This window comes from Simochromis diagramma, unplaced genomic scaffold (assembly GCF_900408965.1).
Source record: "Simochromis diagramma unplaced genomic scaffold, fSimDia1.1 OVJJ01000386.1, whole genome shotgun sequence".
Lineage (NCBI taxonomy): Eukaryota > Metazoa > Chordata > Actinopteri > Cichliformes > Cichlidae > Simochromis > Simochromis diagramma.
Window position 1 is genome coordinate 234,662 of NW_024387210.1, and position 21,992 is coordinate 256,653.

General features: G+C 40.2%; 2 protein-coding genes across 3 annotated transcripts in view; both read right to left on the bottom strand.

Moving 5' to 3' along the window:
• dph3 (diphthamide biosynthesis 3) overlaps positions 1-21,992 on the bottom strand; it is a 24,753-nt gene continuing 2,761 nt past the window's right edge. The window contains exons 2-4 of one of the 2 annotated variants that reach the window (XM_040051864.1): positions 6,257-6,427; positions 2,699-2,773; positions 1-2,203 (exon numbers count right to left, since the gene is read on the bottom strand). In XM_040051864.1, coding sequence (XP_039907798.1) covers positions 2,135-2,203; positions 2,699-2,773; positions 6,257-6,364 — 252 coding nt within the window. In that variant the 5' untranslated portion in view covers positions 6,365-6,427 and the 3' untranslated portion in view covers positions 1-2,134. Of the gene's footprint in view, positions 2,204-2,698; positions 2,774-6,256; positions 6,469-21,992 lie in introns of those variants that run through there. The other variant, XM_040051863.1, reaches the window with a different exon arrangement.
• The window catches only part of LOC120746469 (adhesion G-protein coupled receptor G7-like), an 18,387-nt gene continuing 12,187 nt past the window's right edge, over positions 15,793-21,992 (bottom strand). Inside the window, exons 11-14 of the mRNA XM_040051881.1 lie at positions 19,148-19,482; positions 18,973-19,054; positions 18,416-18,704; positions 15,793-17,230 (exon numbers count right to left, since the gene is read on the bottom strand). Of these exons, the coding sequence (XP_039907815.1) occupies positions 17,066-17,230; positions 18,416-18,704; positions 18,973-19,054; positions 19,148-19,482 (871 nt within the window). The 3' untranslated portion in view covers positions 15,793-17,065. The remainder of the gene's footprint in view (positions 17,231-18,415; positions 18,705-18,972; positions 19,055-19,147; positions 19,483-21,992) is intronic.

Sequence of the window (21,992 nt, forward strand, 5' to 3'; positions counted from 1 at the left end):
TCAGAGATAAAACTTTATTTGCAAAATAAAAAACTATCAGAACAATGTAGGCATGTTTCCTGTTAGAAAAGGTAAATACATCAAACTGTCTGAGCCTCTTGCGTTTAATACAGTAACTCCAAAAATAATTGCTAGCGTTTGACATCCCATACTCCTCAGCAGATATGGCGTCAGGATTCCCATGCCGGACAGACCACAGTAATTCAGACTGGGCCTTAAATTACTGATTTCATTTTTTAATACTATCGCTTCTATTTCTTAGAAGCAAGGACAGAACATGTATAAAAGAAAATACCCAGTGTCTTGCTGTTATCGTTGCTGTGGATTGTGAAGACCAGTACAGGCTATCCATTTAAACATGGAGATTCAAAGTGCACTTAAACAAATGTTGGCCTACTCTTTCATGATTTTAGACAAGAGAGAAACAGGCTGCTGGGTGAGCTACGCTGACTCATATCAGCAGACAGAGTATAGCCTTGTGCTGTAAAAACACGTCAATAAAAAATAAAATGGGCAGAAAAGTTCAGCTCTAAATCCTGTCCCTTATTTCTTTTTGCTACTTTCAACAGAAAATATTATTTGCTGTATTAAATGACTTCATGCTCACTCTAACCTGTGTGAGCTGGTATTGGCATTTCATGTAGCCAGAAACTTCCAAGAAAACTTTGGAGACAAGAATAAAAATGTGAAATAACCTGCATCCATTTTTACAGGTGACCTATTTGTTAACAACTCTCACTACAGATTAGAGTGCCGATGGAGATAGTTGTGAGATTATCTCAGAAACCTCGATGCAATTCCAACACAAACGTTTCAGTGTCTCACACAGTCTCGTTTTGAGCATCACAACCTTCAGAGAACTTCACTGAATGCTGGGTTATGTAAATAAAACAGAGCACTTAGATGTATTAGGAGCAGCTGGATGTTAGGGATCCTCTGCTCATGTTAGGGAGAGAGAGCGCTTAAGTGTTGCTGCCCTCTGCTGGATTGTGTATTGTATTCAACTATCTAAAAGCATTTTGATTGTAAAGGGTGTGAAGAGTAAAAACGGTGTCTACTGATGCTGAAACAGCTTCCTGCTATGAAAAGAGCAACTCAGTCTCCAGACGAGAAGATGTTTGACTCTCTGATCATGCAGTCACACTTTCCACCAGGATCTTTACTAACCAGTCACCTCAATCATTAACCGACAATCACCAAGCTTACTGAAATCAAATTATATTGATGAAATCAATAACTGAAATATCAATATAATTAATATTAATTTACTTTTATATTGTCTTTAAAAAAAAAAAAAAGTCAGACCATCCTATCACAGATGTAATAAGAAAAGACTCAAGAATAATTTTCATGATCATTAAAAAAATCTGGAGTTTGAAAATTTGAATGTTGCTTTGAATCAAACTCTCACCTAACGGAGGGGGGCGGGGCTTTATGGAAGACGCACACATGCTTTTTCTCTGAAAGTTTTCAGAGATGTCGACTGCAGAGTGAAACTTTATTGTGCTAACAAAGACTTTTTAATTCTGTGTTCAAAGGTCATATTATCCACAAACAAACAAAAAGTTTAAGTAAAAACTTTATTAATCCCACGGAGATGCCATGGAGCCAATCAGCACACGTCAGCTGATCGATTGAAACATTACTGATTCAGTAATTGTGTCATCACACAGTTTGTCCTATAGAGGGTGTCTGGGTTCTCTGTATGTGGAGGTTTTATATAAATATATATTAAAATATCTCAAAACTACAAAATAAAAGCTCTAAAGAAACCTGCCAGTCCTAAAATGAAGCTTCCTTCGTCCTCCTGAGCTTTAAAGTGAAAGACTGAATGTGCATTAAGAGTGGCGAGGTTGAGGCAGGAACCAACGCTTTGTTTTTTTTTAAAGCGCAACCTTCATCTGTTCACAGCAAATGGCTCGACTCCACGCTCATCCTCCGCAGGAAGTCCATCAAACACATGAACGCCGCTTCTGAAAGAGTTCATCTGGATCAAGTGTGATTTCATTCAAGATACATCTGGAGGAAATACAGGAGGCAGTGAAAGTCTGGCGTTTCCCAGCACCACCTGAACACAGCGTCGAGACGGGAAATGGTTAAACCGGGGTCTCTGTGAGGTCAAAGGGGAGAGGGTTCAGGATTGAACAACCTCCAGTTTGGCGTGTGACGGCGCTTCGATGATTTCTCCAACCTGGAAAAGATCCTGAAACACACACATACAAAAAAGCCTGTCATTCATTGACAGGTAGCGACGCCCCGTACTATCCATCTGTCTTAAATTTAAAGTTGTACTTTTTTTTTTAAAAAATCAATAATTTACATGAACAATTCACCAATGATTTGCAGAATAAAAGCATGATGGTTTAATGTCCCCAACACAAAAAAGTAATGTAAAAGTACTTTTCAGAGGTTTTTGTGATGCTGCGTTGCATCTTTTCTTTTCTATCATGTTTTTTTTATTTGAAAGTTTTAACTGATCGATATAAAACTGTCCTGATCAAATAATGAGAAATTCTGGTGTTATCACAGGAAACATTTTAGATCAAATAAACACTGAAGGTACTTTAAATAAAACAAAGTGATTTCCAGCTTCTCTAAAGTGAGAATTTGCTGCTTTTCGTCACTTTACAAGAAACTTTTTAAATAACTGATCGTTGAGCCCTTTATGGATGAACTGATAAGAGGAAGTCACAGATACCTTATCGTAGATGACTTTAACGATGAGCGAGCAGCTCGGACATGTCGCCACCTCCTCCCCGTTCTCCAGGTCCTCCTTCAAAATAAAAACAAATAAAATCTTCAGGTTTCTGTCAAGGTTTGAATGTTTTTGTGGTTTATTCCTCTCTCTTCCCCAATCAGTCCACGAGTGACATGTTTAGCCGCATGTTGTCCTTAAATTGCTATCGGAGTGGTGTCCAAAAAACAATGTGGGCTTCATAGATAACTGGGAAACTCTCTGAAGTAAACCTGGTCTTGTTAGGAGAGATGACATCCATCCCACTTTGGATGGAGAAGCTGTCATTTTGAGAATTCTGGCCAAATGTATTAATGTATTAATAAAAAGTTGCAGACTGCAGCTTCTCTCCTCCTGTTACCTCCAAAAAACCCCATCTCAATAGAGACTGTGTCAGCTCCCAAACAAATGAAAAACAAACAAGAAACCAGCAACAAACACCTTAAACATAAAAAAAAAAAATCACAAAGAAGGAACAATACAGTATCCACATCTGAACCAAAGAGTAAAACAGTGAAATGTGGATTATTAAATATTAGGTCTCTCTCCTCCAAGTCTCTGTTAGTACATGACTTAATAATTGATCAACAAATCGATTTACTCTGCCTTACAGAAACCTGGTTGCAGCAGGATGATTATGTTAGTTTAGATGAATCAACACCCCCGAGTCATTCTAACTACCAGAAATCTCGAAGCACAGGCCGAGGGGGCGGTGTGGCAGCAATTTTTCACACCAGCCTATTAATTAATGAAAGACCAAGACAGACTTTTAATTCATTTGAAAGCCTGATGCTTAGCCTCGTCCACCCCAGCTGTAAAACTCAGAAACCCAGTCTTACTTGTTATCATATATCGTCCACCTGGGCCTTACACAGAGTTTCTCTCTGATTTCTTAAACTTTTTATCTGATTTAGTTCTCAGCTCAGATAAAATAATTATTGTGGGTGATTTTAACATCCATGTAGATGCTAAGAATGACAGCCTCAACATGGCATTTAATCTGTTATTAGACTCAATTGGCTTCTCTCAAAATGTAAAAGAACCCACCCACCACTTTAATCACACTCTAGATCTTGTTTTAACATATGGCATAGAAACTGAACATTTAACAGTGTTTCCTGAAAACCCTCTCCTGTCTGATCATTTCCTGATTACATTTACAATAATTGATTAAACAGCAGTGGAGAGTAGACTTTATCACAGTAGATGTCTTTCTGAAAGCGCTGTAACTAAGTTTAAGAATATAATCCACCCACTGTTATCATCTTCAATGCCCTGTACCAGCACAGAGCAGAGCAGCTATCTGAATGCTACTCCAACAGAGCTCGAAGTGGCAAGACATTTCACCCGTTGCCTACTGGTGGTGGTCAGAGGGCCCGGTGGCGCCAGTGTCCGGCAGCCTCGCCTCTGTCAGTGCACCCCAGGGTGGCTGTGGCTACAATGTAGCTTACCATCACCAGTGTGTGAATGTGTGTGTGAATGGGTGGATGACAGGTTGTGTAAAGTGCTTTGGGGTCCTTAGGGACTAGAAAAGTGCTATACAAATACAGGCCATTGTTAATAATTTTACCTCCTCACTATGTACGACTCCGGATACTGTAGCTACTGTGAAACATAAGGCCTCAAACCCGAAGTACTTGACTCTGTGGTATAACTCTCAAACACGTAGCCTAAAGCAGATAACTCATAGGCTGGAGAGGAAATGGCATGTCACAATTTTAAAAGATCATCATTTAGCCTGGAGAAATAGTTTGTTGCTTTATAAGAAAGCCCTCCGCAAAGCCAGAACATCTTACTATTCATCACTGATTGAAGAAAATAAGAACAACCCTAGGTTTCTCTTCAGCACTGTAGCCAGGCTGATCTGAAATCTGTGCACCTGTCACATAAAAGAAATCATCAAGATTGTACGGTCACTCTTCTCCATCTACGACATGTTGCCATTCGTTTTCTGTCGCTTTTCTGGGGCTGGGTCATGGGGGCAGCAGCCCTCTCTCAGCTATCTCCAGTAGTTCTGGGTTCTCCCAGTAGGTCGTGATCTTAACACCTCAGCTGCCTCCTTTTAATGTGCAGGAGTAACATCTTTACCTGACACCCTCAAACTGACTGGCCTTCTCACCCCATCTCTGAGGGAAAGGCCAGCCACCCTTTGGAGAAAACGCATTACCTGATCAAACAATTGCAGGATTAAAAGTACCACAGGCCACCCAACACAAATGCTGCCTGTAAGAATAAACTCTCCCCTGAGAGCACCGCAGCAAAGCCGCAAGGTCTGAGGAATTGAACAGAGTTCAGAGAGACAAAGTGTAGGGACAGTGTAAAAACTGCAAGACCTGACTGCAGTCGCAAGTTTGGGATGCTTCGTGAATTACAAAGAAAGAACTCGTCATGAAGTCGGACTTTCCTGGATGAACCTTTGGATGGTGCTGAGCAGGCAAACACTATCAAAACTGATAAAGTCTGAGTTTCTTCTTGCTTATTCTGAGTATCTGTTTCAGTTTTAGAGCGTTCAGGTATGCCAGATGCATCCATACATGCATTTCTTCCAAACTATGTTTCTTTGTTTTAATGTTTCAAAAAGAAAAGAAAAAGAAGATCATCTCCATCAGTATATGACATATCACTAAAAACACCCAAACTCCATTAGAAAAAGTCTAAATTTCCCTCCTGTACACCCGTGTATTCTACCTGCAAAGAAATTAAATATCCTTCAAATGTCAGATCTCAACACAGAAGAGCCAACTCTTAGTCACTGAAGGCAGAGACCCACAAATAAGCTGCAACTCACTGCAGTTTTAGGATTTCTTCAGCCTGCTAACATGAAGGAAGTCTTGATATGGTGAACTGTCATCTTGTTCCTGAATTTAAGAGAGCTAAAGTTCACTTCAGCTACAAGTTTCTACTATTTCAGAAAAAAAAAACTACTTAAAATATCGTCTTTTCTACCTTAAACCATGTAAAACAAAGTTTCATGATGTCACAAGAAATGACTGATAATTACTCAGTAGGCTTTGATTTGTTTGAACGTTTTTACTCTCTTAAATTTGAAGACTTTTAAATGGAGTTTGGTTCCGTTCACTGACGTAGTTTCACTGCTGAGAATAAAGTATGGTGCTGGTTTATTATTTTCTATTCTTGTGTTTTTCTTAATTTTTGCTGCTCTTAACTTTGTACTGTCCACTTTTTTTGTCGTGACCAAACACATTTCCCACGTGTGGGACTAATAAAAGTTTATCTTAACACCAAACCAAACTTCAGTCAAATAATGAGAGATTTTACGTCCCACCTCTGCGGCAAATCCGAAAGGAAGGTTGAAATACTTTTTTTTTTTTTTTAAAAACGGACATATATCAACGTGCCATCAATAAATCCCTGCCGAATCCAGAAGAAGACTGTATCAATGAAGGGAGTGGGAAACTCTGTTATGTCCTCCGTGTAAATCACCCACTATATGAAGATGTAAAAACAGGAGATTTCAAACTGAAGTTTGGTTTGTAGCTGTTAGCCCTGAGCTGAACTTACTTTGGTGATGGCGAAGCGGTCTCCGCAGGGACACGGGAAGTAATACGTCTCCGTATCCTCGTCGTATTCAAAGTCCTCGATCTCCACTTCGTCGTGAAACACCGACATTTTACCCTAAACACACGCAAAGTCCACACAGAACAGCACCAGATCCGCACCGGCAAAGCGTGCCTGCAGCGCGGTGTGATGACGTACACAACCTTTGACTCAACGCTGACGCAACTATCAAAACAATAACACAAACGTGGTCAATGTAAAATAAGGAAAAGTGAAAAATGAGAGCAGTAAAAGAACAATAGAATAAGTTATAGTGACAATATTGAGTTTTAAAGAGCTAGAAAAAAATTTATTGTGTTTTTGCCATTTTTAAATACGACTGTAGCTTGTAGTTCCCACTTATGTCCACTATAAGGAGCCAATTTATCAGAAAACCCAGCTCATATAATTTCAACCGTTGTACCTTTATATTCATAATAAATACTAAATAAATACACATGCAAAGGATTAATAGATACAAGTCAACCACACATTTAATAATAATAATAACAATAATAACAACAACAACAATGATAATAATAATAAGAAGAAGAAGAAGAAGAAGAAAAAGAAGAAAACAAAGACATTTAGATGATGTTGAGGATCAGTTTTAAAGGGCAAACTCTCGAAGCCTTTAGACTGTTTTTCAGTGGCATTTGCTGTTTTATGTGCTGGTGAGGCTCACCATTCAAAAATGTTTAAATTTGAGCCCAACAGAAACTCTGCTGACATGATTTCAGTGTGATTTAAGACCAAGGCTGAGATTGTCGAGGCTAGGCTCTATGGCGGGTCCAAACTCAGTTTTCATTGATGGTAATTCGCAACAAACAAAGAAAAACGCACACGGAGCAGAGCAGGAGGAAAACAAACACACAACCTGAAAATCAACAGAACACTGAGCAGCGTGACAGTGATGATGGATTGAAATGACCTGAAGATGATTTCATGAAAATGTTTTCATACTTTCTGGTGACACGGCTCGAGGTAGCAACACTGTCGACAAAAATAATTTCAATAAAGATTTCTTTATTAAAAAATGAAAATAAAAGCCAACAAATACAAATGAAACCTCTCATATCATCACTGAAATCTTCTAACTGTTGCAAAATTAAATACAAAGGAAGATATTTTATATGTTTGGATCAGTGAAAAGTTATTAAAATGACATTTTCCCCCAAAGGCCTCAGAATCACCTCTGATTACAACGAAGGCCCAGCCCACAGCCTGACGGTCACAGGAAGCTCTCACTTCCTCCAATCACAAACAAGCTGAGTCCTGAAACTTTCTCTGCACATGCTCAGTAGAGGTGTGGCAGCCACCAGATCCACCTATTGTATCAATTTGAAAATCCTAGGTGACATATTTCTCAAGTTGTAATGTTCACAAACTCGCCTGCCGGCCAACCCAGTGGGATGATGACAATACCCCATCAGTCATAACAACTATTACGAAATATTGATAGTTATAATAAATGTCAGAAACTGAGAAGCTCAGTTATTGTTACCCAGAGTGAAAACACACCAAACCCAGCCGTCCATGATGATGAGCAGCTGCAGATCAGGTTTCCTGAGTCGTCACAGTCCAGTTTGTTAAAGGTTTTAAAGATCCTGTTGCTTTGGGAGTCTGTGTGAAAACACCCAGTTCCAGTGCTTCAACAGGAGCCACCGATAAAATAATAATGAACATCAAAGCCGTTCAGAGGTTCATTTAACTGCTGCAGGCATCTTTCCAATGCCAAAGTTTATGGTTTCTTTTTTTTTTTATCTGATATTTTTTTTATTTTATATTTCCTGTTGGTTGCATTGTCTATTTATTAATGATTTACTTCAGCAGAAGAATGCAGAGTTTTAACTGAGTGCTGCAACCACTGATGTGGTCTTATCAGCAGGACAATAGGATTTTTCTTTTAGTGCCTGGTGGAGCCCACACTTGTCAGGTCTGATACTTACAGTTGTAAAGTGCATTCAAACAGGTTTTATGACCAACTTTAACTTTCATTCTTTGGATGCATGTGGCAACTCCACTAAATTGTGGTAGTTCACTGAAGTAATCTTCAGGGCCTTGATCTCAGCTATCTGGATCAAAATGTTGCACATGTTTAGCTACGAGCTCAAGCACCAGTGTGGACACTATTACTCCTTTCTGGAACAGGCAAGAATAAGCTGGTACTACTGGTATGTGAATCATGTGGCACTGTTCTCTGTGCTGAGAGCTTTCATACATAGATAAAGTAGACAGAGAGTCAGAATCTGAGAGTCTGTGATTGACAGGGCAGTGGCAGCCTAAGTAACATTTAGGTTTTCCACAGGAAGGGCTTCTTCCAGAAACTAGGATCAGCAAGCTGTAGTAATGGATGAATGTAAGCAGATGGAAAAACAAACAAACAAAAAATACAAAGCAGGTATGAAATTATTTCACAAAGAGTAATCAACTGAACTAGACTTGTTACCACAGTATCAGTTGTAACAGTTTGGCAACAGGTGAGTGGAGAACTGGCTCTTGTGCTCCAGGAGGTGATGAGTGGATGTGAAACAGATGTGTCCACCTGCCACTTGGCACACGCGAGGAAGACATACCTCCAGGCTAACCCACTAGGAAGTTTGACTGCCATTTAAACTCACATGTACACAAAGAAAGGGAAAGAGGAGGCTATAACTATCACATTCATAGTGGTGTAGAGAGGAGGCTGAACAGTTCTGGAATTTTTTAAGTCCCCCTTTAGCGTCTGGCTAGCAGGTGTAAATAGACCGCGGAGTGCTGGCCTGATGAGTTAACTCTTCTGTGTTGTGCTAACTCATCAGGCCAGGGCTCCACAGTCTATTTACACCTACAGGCCAGTGGACACTGTTTCAATGATGAGGATGTACACATCCTGGACAGGGAGGAACGCTGGTTTGAGCGCGGAGTCAAGGAGATCATTTACGTGAAAAGGGAAAAACCATCTCTGAATCAAGGAGGGGGCCCAACGTTACATCTTTCACCATCTTACAATGCTGTGATTGCAGCCATTCCCAACTCTCTGTGAATGGTACTCATAGCCACTGATTAATGGCCATTGATCAATGGTCATGACAGCTTGCATATTAATAATTAAGCAACTGACCTCATAGCCCATTTTTCATCAGCTGTGCTAGTTTCAGTCATTGTGCAAATGTACTGTTTATAAGATTATGGAAACCTGCAGTCAGCTGAGACTGAAGAAGTCACTTGGATGAGTGACAAAACGTTTCTTGCACTGAAAACACCACGTCCAGATGAGCAGAATCAACCTTTTGGAATTTCCTTACCTGGATTATTGAGCATGCTCGATATTACAGAGTTATAATATTATAGAGTAATGATATACCAATACGAAAATTATCCAATAATATTTAATCCATCCATCCATCCATTTTTTTCCGCTTATCCGGGGCGGGGTCACGGGGGCAGCAGCCCAAGCAGAGAAGCCCAGACCTCCCTCTCCCCAGCCACCTCTTCCAGCTTGTCCAGGGGAACACCAAGGCGTTCCCAGGCTTGCCGAGAGTGTCCTGGGTCTGCCCTGGGGCCTCCTCCCGGTGGGACATGCCCGGAAAACCTCACCCAGGAGGCCCCCAGGAAGCATCCTTGTCAGATGCCCGAACCACCTCAACTGGCTCCTTTTGATGTGGAGGAGCAGCGGCTCTATTCTGAGCCCCTCCCGAATGGCCGAACTTCTCACCCTATCTCTAAGTGAGACGCCAACCACCCTTCGGAGGAAGCCCATTTTCCGCTGCTTGCATGCGCAATCTTGTTCTTTCGGTCACTAGCCACAGCTCGTGACCATAGATGAGGGTAGGGACGTAGATCGACCGGTAGATTGAGAGCTTCGCTAAAGTGTAGAGAGCTGAGTGTAAAAAAAAGAAAGAAAATTTAATCTCAGACCAAAAAAGGTTTACTCTGCTGTTCTGCTTTTTCATCGGTGTTAATTTTGGTCTGCTGTATTATACAACATGATCCAACACATACCGTGGATGCTCTTTATGTTCTTCCAAACTTTGCCAGAACTGCTTTTAGCTCCACTGAACTGCAATCAGGGGCGATTCTAAGATCAGAGCTTTGGGGGTGCTGAGCACCCAGAGAGCTGCCCAGCCAGGCAAGATAAACTTTACTCGTCACGACGAGACTTCTTCCCTGTCTCTGTGAGTCCCTGCATCCTTAAATGTCTCCAGTTGTCCCAAGTTCTGTCTGACTGTCTCCTTGGTGCATTTAAACCCCTGTTCCTCCCTGTCCTCATCGTCTGTTGTCTTCGTTTCCGTTATCAGTCATTAGAATTTTACCATCTCTGTGCAAGTCTGCAAATTTCTTTATTAAATCATAAGATTCTTAAATTCATCAAGTCTCTCTGTGCCTGGGTCCTCGTCACAAAACATGACATCATTGTTTTGTACATTTTAACACAGTCCCCATATTTGTGAAAGAAAAGCAAAACACTTTTTTTAAAGTCTGTAACAAAACCATCAAATTTGATAAAGGTTATTTAAATGCTGCAAAAGAAGAATGGATTGGAATAGAAAACAAATACATATCCTAACCTTAATTACTGGGGGAAAATGATGAATGATGATCATAGTGAGTAAGAAGTAAACTGAGTGCATTTTTTGGACAGAGATTCACTTTTAATATGTATGTATAATACAATAGATACATAAAAATACACTCCAAAAATAGAGTCCTTGAAATGTACAAAATATTGATAAAAATAATTATAAAAATGGAGGCAACTTTGCCTATGGTACAATGTATACAATGTATGAAAAGATCTTTACTGCAGATACTACTATGGCTCTGCAGATTTTTTTCTTTTATTTTAATGTCGCCTCACCTTGAGATTGGCAAATCACTTTTGGTGGTCAACTCTCTCAAGCAGTTTAACAGTTTCTGTTTTGCCTGTCACTGTTCCCTGTCTGTTTTCTTACCTGGTTCTTCCTGACCTTGTACTTTCTCCTCACATTCCCCTCTTTCCTCTCTCCCTCTTTGGACTGACAATCATACACAAATAGATTGTATTCAACTGGATGAAAAAATTACATGAAAAAAAATACTATTAAGATCACTAATAAAAAAGTCCTCTCTCAGTGTACTTTCAAACAAAAGGCAAATAACCAAACCACATGTACATCTAATAAAAGATATAAATATTGAAACACTGATCCAACATTATCCTTTATTCTTACACTTTTACACTTTTACCTGAATGTTGCTCCGGGGTTTAATATCGGCACATGCACATATGACAAAATAACCTGCTTCTCTCATTCCATTTCAAACAGGACAGTGGCAACAACAGTAGGCTACGGACAATTTTAGCTGTGTCCAAATTCATGGGCTGCATCCTCCTGAGGACGCATTTGTAGACCGATTATGTCACAGCGACGCGCCGAAGGCTGGCCAAATTCGTAGACTCCTCCGAATGCAGCCGACAAATGCGTCCTCCTTTTCCCCGAATTTGAAGGATGGGTCGGGTGTGTCCTTCGTGGCCCACCATATCCCAGAATTCATAGTGCGGCCCAGCCAAACTCCAGTTTCCGGCAATGGCGGCCACTACTAAGTTTTAAAATTACTCTTATTAATCTTTCTGGGTCACAAAATAAACTTTTAACATATTTTCAGGCGAGAATGTAACTGTGTAAACTTCAAATATCTGCTCGATTTATCAAGATATCACATATTTGCAAAAGTGCTTCGACGTTTTCGGAGACGTCTGTTACCCACCAGCTCGATAGCAAGCCGAGAGCTCGAGGGTCACTGAAGCCACCGAGAACAGCACAACTCCCGGCACATCATTTTCAGATCACCGCGAACTTTTGCTACTCAGGTTAAACGTAATATATAAGTCACTTAGATAACCTAAAAATGTTATTGTTTGTCTTTTTTTCAGTGTTGTATTTGTTCATGTGTAAATCGGTTTGGCTGAGATTAAAGTTATTAGATTAGATAAAATAAAACTTTATTAATCCCCCGGGTGGGTTCCTCCTTGGTTTTTACACAGCTGAATAAACGTCAAACAGAAAACTGATTAAACAGAAGTATGAGACAGTCGAGAATTTACGCCAGTGTCCTGTTATATTTTAGATAGCAAGGAGCAGACGGCAGAGTTTATTAAACTCCACCGAGACAGCAGTGACGCAAGTCTGAAGGCTAGACCGTCCAATTTACTTCCGGCCTACCCGACCTTCTGAGGACCCGGCCCACGTAGACCGCAAAGGCCGGGTCCTCACATTATACAATCTAGCAAGAGTGGTTAGTTGCTTTGAGTCATGATATCACAAGATCACACAAGATATCAAACCACAGGAAAATCACTGGGGTTATAAGAGGCAGAAAAGCATACCCACACCACGTGTATGCTGTTGGTGGTGCAGTGGTTAGCACTGTTGCTACACAACAGTAAGGTTCTGAGTTAAAATCCTCTATCTGGCTGGCCTTTCTGTGTGGAGTTTGCATGTTCTCCCTGTGTTTGCTTGGGGTTCTTCAGGTGCTCTCACTTCCTCTCAAAGATCAAAGCATTTAACTTATGAGTGCAAATGCTTGTTTGTCTCGCTGCGATAGACTTGTGACCTCCCTGCCTCTCGCCCCATGACGGCTGGGACAGGCTCACCTGGCCCATTTTGGGGTGGAGCAGTAACATTTTTACCTTACACACTCGCAAAAACTGAACTGTAGCACCGCAGCAAAGCTGATAACTTGATTTGGACCAAATGCTAAATGCAGGGACATCTCTGAGGAACAGACTTCATGTTGTTTTACAAGATAAAGTCCTCTGTGTAGTACCAGCAATGCACTGACTGTAGTCGCAGGTTTGGGATACTGCACGCAGACTTTCAGATGTGGAGATGAATCACAAGTGAATCACAACTGAAGTCAGGACTTCAAATTTCTGGATTAATCTTTGGTCAGTGCTGAGTAAACACTGTTAAAACGGAAAAGTCTGAGTTGGGTTTTTCTTCCTTATTCTGAGTATCTGTTTCCGCTTTAGAGTGTTCAGGTATGCCAAATGCATCGAGACATTTCTTCAAAAATGTGTTTTTCTGTTTAAAAAAAAGGAAAAAAATATCATCTCTATCAGTATATGAAACATCACTATAAATACAGAAATTTTATTAGAAAAAGTCTACATTTCCCTCCCATACACCAGTGTATTTCCATTGCAAAGAAATGGGATATCCTTCAAATGTCAGTTCTTAACACAGTACAACCTACTTTTAGTCACTGAAGGCAGAGACCCACAAACAATTTGCAACTCACTGCAGTTTTAGGATTTCTTCAGCCCGCTAACGCAAAGCAAGCCTTGATATGTTACCGCCGTGAAGTGAGCTGTCATTTGTGAGCCACGATGAAGCAAGCCGCCTTATTTCCGCCACATAAATTTTCCACACATTTCTGCACTAAGCTTTACGGTAGCACTTCTTCTTTGTTGTTGATCACAAAAAAAATGCACGAGCACACCCATGCGTGCACGGACATCTCACACACACGCAAGCATGCAGGCACGCATGCATGCACGCACGCACGCACGCACGCACGCACAAACGATTTGGAGGTCTTTTCTGCAGGAAAAATGAAGCTCAAGGACAACTGTTTTTCCTAGTGTTAATTCATTATTCTTTTCAGTTTGGTTAGCAATGTGAATCTTCATTCATCTCAATCCGCAGCAAAATTCCTGACAAGTTTAAGGTCAGTTATGCTCAAATTCAATACAGTCAATGCAATATAATCACATTATATTTAAAATATCATTAAAAAACATCCTGATAGTTGATGTGAAACTTTCAACACATTCTTCCTCTCTTCCACCTACTTTACGTGCTGTAATATTCCTCAGAAATTATAGGATAGTCATACTCAAATTCAATACGGTTACTCAGTATGGCATCATATTAAAAAAAAAAAAATCATCAAGCATCATGAATAAAATCATCATTTTCCACTCAATGTACAAAGGGCAAAAAAAATGCCCCCCCCCCAGTAATAATATCATGTGACCACAGTCCATTTAATGCACGTGGGATCCAAAAACACAGAAAGAGACCAACAAATAAAAAATAAACCCCTCAGATCATCACTGAAATTTTCAAACTGCTGCAAAATCCATTAAAAAAGGAACATATTTTATATGTTTTGATCAGTGAAAAGTTATTAAAATAACATTTTCCCCCAAAGGCCTCAAACAGAATAAGCCCTGATTACAACAACGGCCCAGCCCACAGCCTGACAGTCACAGGAAGCTCTCACTTCCTTCAATCACAAACAAGCTGAGTGCTGAAGCCTTCTCTGCACATGCTCAGTAGAGGTGTGGCAGCAGAGGTTTGAACATAGAGCTGATATTACGGGTATGAAAGTTGAAGATATTCTTTTTTTTTTCAGTTTTTTGGATCAATTTAATCTTCAGGTTTTGGTTGAAATGATTTTTCTTTGATTTCTTGTTTTTATTTTTGTAATCTTCTGATTTCTGTTTTGTTGAATTTTTGGATTCTTGTTTTGATTTGTTTTCTTTAGCTTTTGCGATTGCTGTTGATGGTTCTTCTAATGATGGCTTTCAGGTTTTCCATCCTGTGTTTCTGGTTTCATGGTCTTGGATATTTTTATTATCGGTGAGAGTTTCTGTCTTCATGTGACAGTATGTGTTGATAAAAGCTACCCTGAAGGCCTGTGATGGGACTTTTGTGATCCTTTGTTTGAGATGGTTTTTAATCTAAGCAAATCGTTATGTTTGGATAAAGGCTGTTTTGAGCCAGACATTATTGTGGCTGTGTCTGAGGAAGGTGACGTAGAGCACAACAAAAGCCTGTTCTAAGAAAAAAAAATACAACCTTAAAAATGCATAATGTCCAGTTAAACACTGTGATGTTATTCTGTTATCATATGTTACCTTATATATGTAATCAAAATAGTTGAATTATGATACTGCCGTAGATCATATTATACCCTTTAACATAGAGTGTGTGATCAGTATGTAGTCTTAGTTTGCAGTATACTTCTGACTTAAAAGAGTGTGAAAATCATTAGATCTATTGGATTGACCTGTATCACCAGACACTGTTGAATGTGTTACACTGTGTCTTGACATTTCATACTGCTGAATCATAAAGAGAATGTTGTGTGCAGAGGACCTTGTGCCGATAATAGAAGAGACAGACCACATTCCATACCCCCACCTTTCAGAAGAGCAGAAAGACAGGGAGCCGAGGTCATAACTTAGGCGCCGTAAAAGAGAAAGAATGTGAATATTTAGGCTTTTACGACTAGGTGGGGGCCACTAGAGACTATAAAAAGCTGAGCAACCCGTCACCATTTTGAGACTTGCTGTGACCCTCTGCAGGCAGCTCTCCCCATCATGATGGTCCTTATGCTCTTAAGTGTTGAATTGTATGGAAATAAATGATTGTTGATTGAGCATAAATACACCGAGTATTGTCCTTCCTTCAGCCCAAAGATTCAAAGAATTGGGAGATTTCAACAACACATTTCAGTGAAAACAGGTATTGAATTTAATGAATTAATATCACATTGAAACTTCCTCAGTTGACACTCATATAAACAAAAATTGCATTTTTGCATTAGCTTTCTTAGATTACACAGTATAAGACGTCGTTTAATGCACTAAATCCACCATCTGTAAGATGACATCAATCAAAGCAGCCGACAAAAGATTAAAAACAACAAATCGTCAGATAATTAACAATTATTCCAGACACAGATGATAAAATTTGTGTTTTTTGTAAATAATCATCATTTACTAAGAGTGAATTACTCCATTAAGCAATCTGATATTACTGACCATTTAAAACCCGTTTTTGCCTTTAAAAGACCAGTTCAGACCAGATAGATGCAATTTAGACCACAAATTCTGTTTTGCTTTTTGTTTTGTTTTTTCCTTTTTCTTTACATTATTGATACTTAAGACTATTAAAAACAATTTAGACAACACAGATAAGCATAAAATACCAGTTCACAGTGTTATAAACATTTGATCTAAAGTGACACAGCTGTCATCCTAAACTGACAGCTTTTGCAACCATTATATTGAATCTGTTCGGAGTTCTTATCAGGCTCAGAAAAGCATTATTTTGAATGTTTTTACACATTTATTTACACACACATACACACACACACACACATACACACACACACACACACACACACACATATAAATAACGGACCTGCTGAACTCGAGTCTGATCTCAGGCCAGTTCAGGAAGCAGGAATAGTCACTGCTTTTTTCCACCTGGGTCACTTTAGTTTTTTACAAGGCTAGTGTAGACACTGTTACCAACATGAATCACTTCAGACTGATACAAGATGCTACTTGGAGAGCAATGCTGATGTATAAAATAACAATAAAAACCAGTCTTCATACCTGCAGTCTGTTCCTGAACACGTGACTGCGCTAGTGTTTGGTTTCTGTCTGGTCAAAGAAAGTCTGCCTGCAGCAAAGCAGCCCAAACATCCTGGAGCATCCTCTGTGCATCCTGGGAATTTGAGCTCCTTTAGCAGATCTGCTTTTTGTCCCTACCCAGAAAAATTTCAGGGAAAACTTGTTCATGAACAAAACAAACAAAATAGTCTAATTCTGCTTATTCCACAGATTTGAATGAGTTTGAGGAGATTTCTGCAGGTTTATTGTTGATGTGATCATGACTCTGATTTTTGATTGACTGTGATGCAGTTATTTAGTTTATGTTCACATTAAAAATAATTGAATACAGATGCTTTTAAAATCATCCCCAAGTAATGGGTCAGCTGCTTGTTATGACCTCATTTTTCCCTATATTTCTCCGAGTGGTTCTTGTGCCAGTTCTTCCATAGACGGAACTTCACATTGTTAAACGAGATGCTGGCCGAGGAAAGGTACTGCACTGATCGGGACATGGTGGCTCTGAAGGTCGGCGTTGTGGCTGTGATGATAAAAATCTGAAGACCCTGAAAACATAGAGAGGGAAAATATTTATATATATATATATATATATATATATATATATATATATATATACTGTGTATATATACTGTGTATATATATGTGTGTGTGTGTGTGTGTGTGTGTGTGGCTATATATATATATATATAGCCACACACACACACACACACACACATATATATACACAGTATATATATATATATATATATATATATATATATATATATATTAGGGGTGCAACGATACTCCTATCGATATTGAACCGTTCGATACAGTGCGTTTGGTACGCATATGTATCGAACAATACAACATTTTTTATTTATTTTATCAACTTTTCTTCTGACGATGCTGTCTGTGTTGAGCGCTCCGCTACTACTACTCCGCCTAGGCTGCACTGTCGAGCGCAGATCCACTGAGCGCAGCGCAGGCTAGCCAGACAGAAGTTAAGCTCGTTGCAACATGGCAACTGCCTCATCACTAGCCGAAATTGAACCTCCCCCACCCTCATTCAGATCTGGCCTTTGGAAGTAATTTGGTCTTAATGTGACGTATGACCCTGATGGTAAGCGAGTCATGGACAAAAGTAAAACAGTATGTCGGATGTGCCACGCAATGCTCAATTACATTGGTGGGAACTAGTGCGTTAGCGTGGTTAGCTCGTTAATGTGTCCAGCCCCACGCACGGGGCGATCCGCGGTAACTCGTTAACGGAGATTTGCCACATTATGGCGTTAATGTCATTTTAACAAGATTAATGCTGACAGCACTAGTGGGAACACAACGAATATGTCTGCACATTTACGCTGACACCATCCTAGTGCAAAGACAAGTGGAAGCAGACAAAAGCAACAAGCACGCATGCTACAAACTTTACCCGAGTCATTTAGACAGCCGTTAGCACATGATTCTCCTTATGGGGACCTGATGTGTTTAATATGCTGCTGAGAAGATTATTAAAATCAAAAATTTTCCTTGAAGCAAAACACAAAGACTTTCAGTGGACATAAAAAGTGTACACACCCCTGTAAAAATGCCGTGCTTTTGTATTGTTAAAAATAAATCACTCAAAAACTTTTAATGTGATAAATAACAATAATAAAATAATACGATAAGCTGATTGTATAACCGTTGAAGAACCTTTTGATTTAATCTCTCAGTTGAAATTATAAAATCAGAAGGTAGAGTCTTACCTGTGTGGTTGTGCAGAGGCAGAACAAAATGCTGAAGACCAGGTTCATTGTTCCTGAAGTGACGAGGACCAGATACCCAAAAACCCAGGACACACCCAGTAACACAGCCAGAGTGAAGCATTCAAGGAAACTCTTCCTGAAGCAGGACTTCCTGGTTGCTTTAATGGACACATAAACCAGCAGGACGATGTTGTAGATCAAGATCAGGCCGACTGGAAGGAGGAAACCCCAAAACAAAGGTTTCTCAAAGCTGAAGTGTTTGTTCTTATCCAGCGCTGCCAGCCAGCAACTTCAGTGACATGAAAAAGAATTATACAAATAATATGAATAAATAACTTTGTCTAAACTTTAATCAAAACTAAGAGGAATTATAATAAAGTCTGTAAAGATAAAAAAAATAAATTACAAATTTGGTTGTATCAAACTGAATCTCTGTGAGTAGCATCATACAACAACAACAACAACAACACTGTAACATTGGTAAAAATGTGACTTTTGTTCATATTGAAGTACAGGTAAGTCTAAAGTAGACTAATGTGGTTTGTGTGATTACCCACAATTCCTCCTGTCTGTATCTCAGAGGATTGTCCACTCTGTAGGTCACCCCCAGTGTGATGCCCATGAACAAGGCTGGCACTCCTAACACAATAATTCATTAATTGGGACAGATTGAAGGGTCTTCAAGAATAAACAGCTTGTCAGATTTAAGTCCCGACTTTATAAATGTCTTACCCCATCCCAGAGCCATGCCCAGCAGAGTCCAGTGAGGTGGTAGACTGCGGCGTATTTTCTGAATCAGGATCTGAGTACCGTTCACGCTGTTCCACATGAAGGTGGCCATCAGGAGGAAGTGCAGCAGAGCCGCTACAGCCGTACACGAACCGCGGTCTGGTTCTATGCGTTCATCCGAGTCAAGGAGGTCATTGGTCCGATCGTCAGTCTGCACCTCAATGTCAATTTGTCTGCTGGAGTTTTGGACTCCAGAGACAAAGGTGATGATGAAGGCCAGCAGGCTGAAGTAGATGCACAGCCGAGATATCAGGCTTTTCTTCTGTTCATTCTGAAAACTACATGTAATACTCTGATAAATATCAGTGGTATTTATTTTGTTTTCATGAGAATAAGTTAAAGAGAAAATAATTGTTCATGGTGAGGTTAAGAGTGGTATAAATATGTGATATAAATGTTTGTATTAAAATGCATAAATAGTGTGTGAAAAAATCAGTTACGTTAAAACACATAATTTCATGGAATGTGAATGTCTGTTAAAAGAGAGGAGGTGTAACTTGTCTTGTATGCTACGTCACGAGAGGTCATGACTTGCAGATGACTTCCGGGGGAAAGAGACTCGGGAGGAAGAGAGGAGAAAAAGAAGGATTACTAAAATGGCATAGACGAAGCATGGACTTTGGGACTGCTTATGTCACCAAAGTTGCTCGGCAACAACATATCACCCGTCTGCGGACTTCCCGGTAATCATTTGGAGCGTTTGAGCCGGGCTTCCCGTATCTTTTGTGCTTGGCTAAGCACGAGGCACGTTTGGCTACGTTGGCTAGCTGGAGCTAGGCTAACGCCACGGTCCTGGCTAACGGAGATTCCGCCGGAGCGGAGAGACGGAGTTTGAGAGGTGTCTCGGGAGAGAGTCGCTAACCGTGGATGATTCGCTGCTATCTAAGGAACCGGAGATTCGTTGCTCGCTGCCGCGAGTGGAGACGGTTGCTACCACAACGAGCGAGTTATTCATCGGAGGAGGTGGAGACATCACGGATACTCGGAGGTATTGTTGTTATTATTAAGAGCTCCAACTAAAGCGCGCCAACAACAAAAAATAGACTAAGAGTGCACTCTGGGGAAAGAATAACATTGGACAGATTAAGGGAAAAATACTAAAATCTATCCCCCGGGGGTTTATTGTATGTTTTGTATATGTGTTTTTTCATGAAGAAAAAAGGGTTGGATGTGAATTTCCTGCAATTGTTTAATACATTTTCTAACCCTGAGATCCTGTGTTGGGTTTATTGCATGGTGTCTTATCATTTGAGTATTCACATGTATTAGCCTTAATCGGTTAAGTGTATTTCCTTAGCCTCCGCTTGTCTGTGTAGACACGAGAATCATATGAACCCTAGACTGATATTTATTTTTCGAGATGTATCTTTTATCACATAATGTTTAAGTAGAGTCAAGACTGCTCCCGAAGGCATAAGAGGGGAGTCTTGCCACACGAGCCGGTGGTAAAAGTGTTACATTTTTGGGGGCTCGAGCCGGGATTGTATGTAATTTTTGTTATGACTGACCTGGTTTTCCGTTATTCACCAAAGAGAGGGAACTAATTTTTTTTGAGATTGCTAAGGAAATTATTTTCATTGTCAAGTGTGGTTACATTTATTGTGAGATCTCTTACTGTTTGAGCTAAAAAAAAAAGAAAAGAAAAAGAAAAATGGAAGCCGTTGAAATTGAAGCTTGGTGCAAAAGGAAGCAGTTAGCTTATGGACATGCAGTTGTTTTGAGTGATGTGGACCCCGATGTCACAGATGCAGTTCTGCTATCGGCTTTGAGTCAGGTAAAAGTATTTGGAAAATCCGAGATAGCTGACCGTTGTCTTGATGTAGCTTCTAAGACACAGTTGGTACTGATCAAGACTTCAACTGACTTAAAAAATCAAACCGTACCGGATGTTGTTGGACTTCCTGGGGAGGCGGGTCCATGGCCAGCTCATGTGCTCACTGCACCTGCAGAAAATGATGAGTTTCAATCTAAGCTAATGTCATTCCTGAATGCGGAAGGTAAAACTCTTACTGACGTTGGTGGCTTACTCCAGCCTTCACCCCTTGACGTGAACACGGCTTTGATACATGCTATCAGTTCCTTAGTGGATAAATGTAACACCACATCTGTTGATTCTCAGAGCTATCGTAAGCTGCGCATGTTCTCTGGTGTGAAACCTACGCCCAATGGGGAGGAAGAGTATGATGCCTGGGCAGAACAGACAACACATCTGCTAGATGAGTGGCAGTGCAGTGACAACATAAAGAAACAGCGGATAGTAGAAAGTCTGAAAGGTCCAGCTGCTGACATTGTAAGGTTCTTGAGAGTGCAGCAGCCCACTGCAACTTCATATGACTACATGCAGGTTTTGGAGACGGCTTTTGGAACAACTGAGAGTGCGTCCGATCTTCTGGTGAAGTTCAGACATACCTACCAAAATGTGGGCGAAAAGTTGTCTACTTACTTGTTGAGGTTGGATAAACTGCTGCACTGTATTTTCAGAAAAGGAGGCGTGGCACTGTCTGACATGAATCGATTACGGATGGAGCAGGTTGTGAGGGGAGCACTGCAACAAGACATGATTGCACTTCGTCTTCGTATGACTCACAAGCTGCGAGAACCCCCCTCTTTCAGTGAGTTGCTAAAAGAAGTAAGGGAGGAAGAGGACATGCTCCAAAGCAGAAATGATAGCAAGAACCCAGTAATGTCACAGTCTGTAACTCCTGTTTCTAAGTCGGCACCTGAACAAGAAGTTGATCCTGAAGTGGCAAAGCTGAAAAAAGAGATAAGTGTCATGAAAGCTGAGATG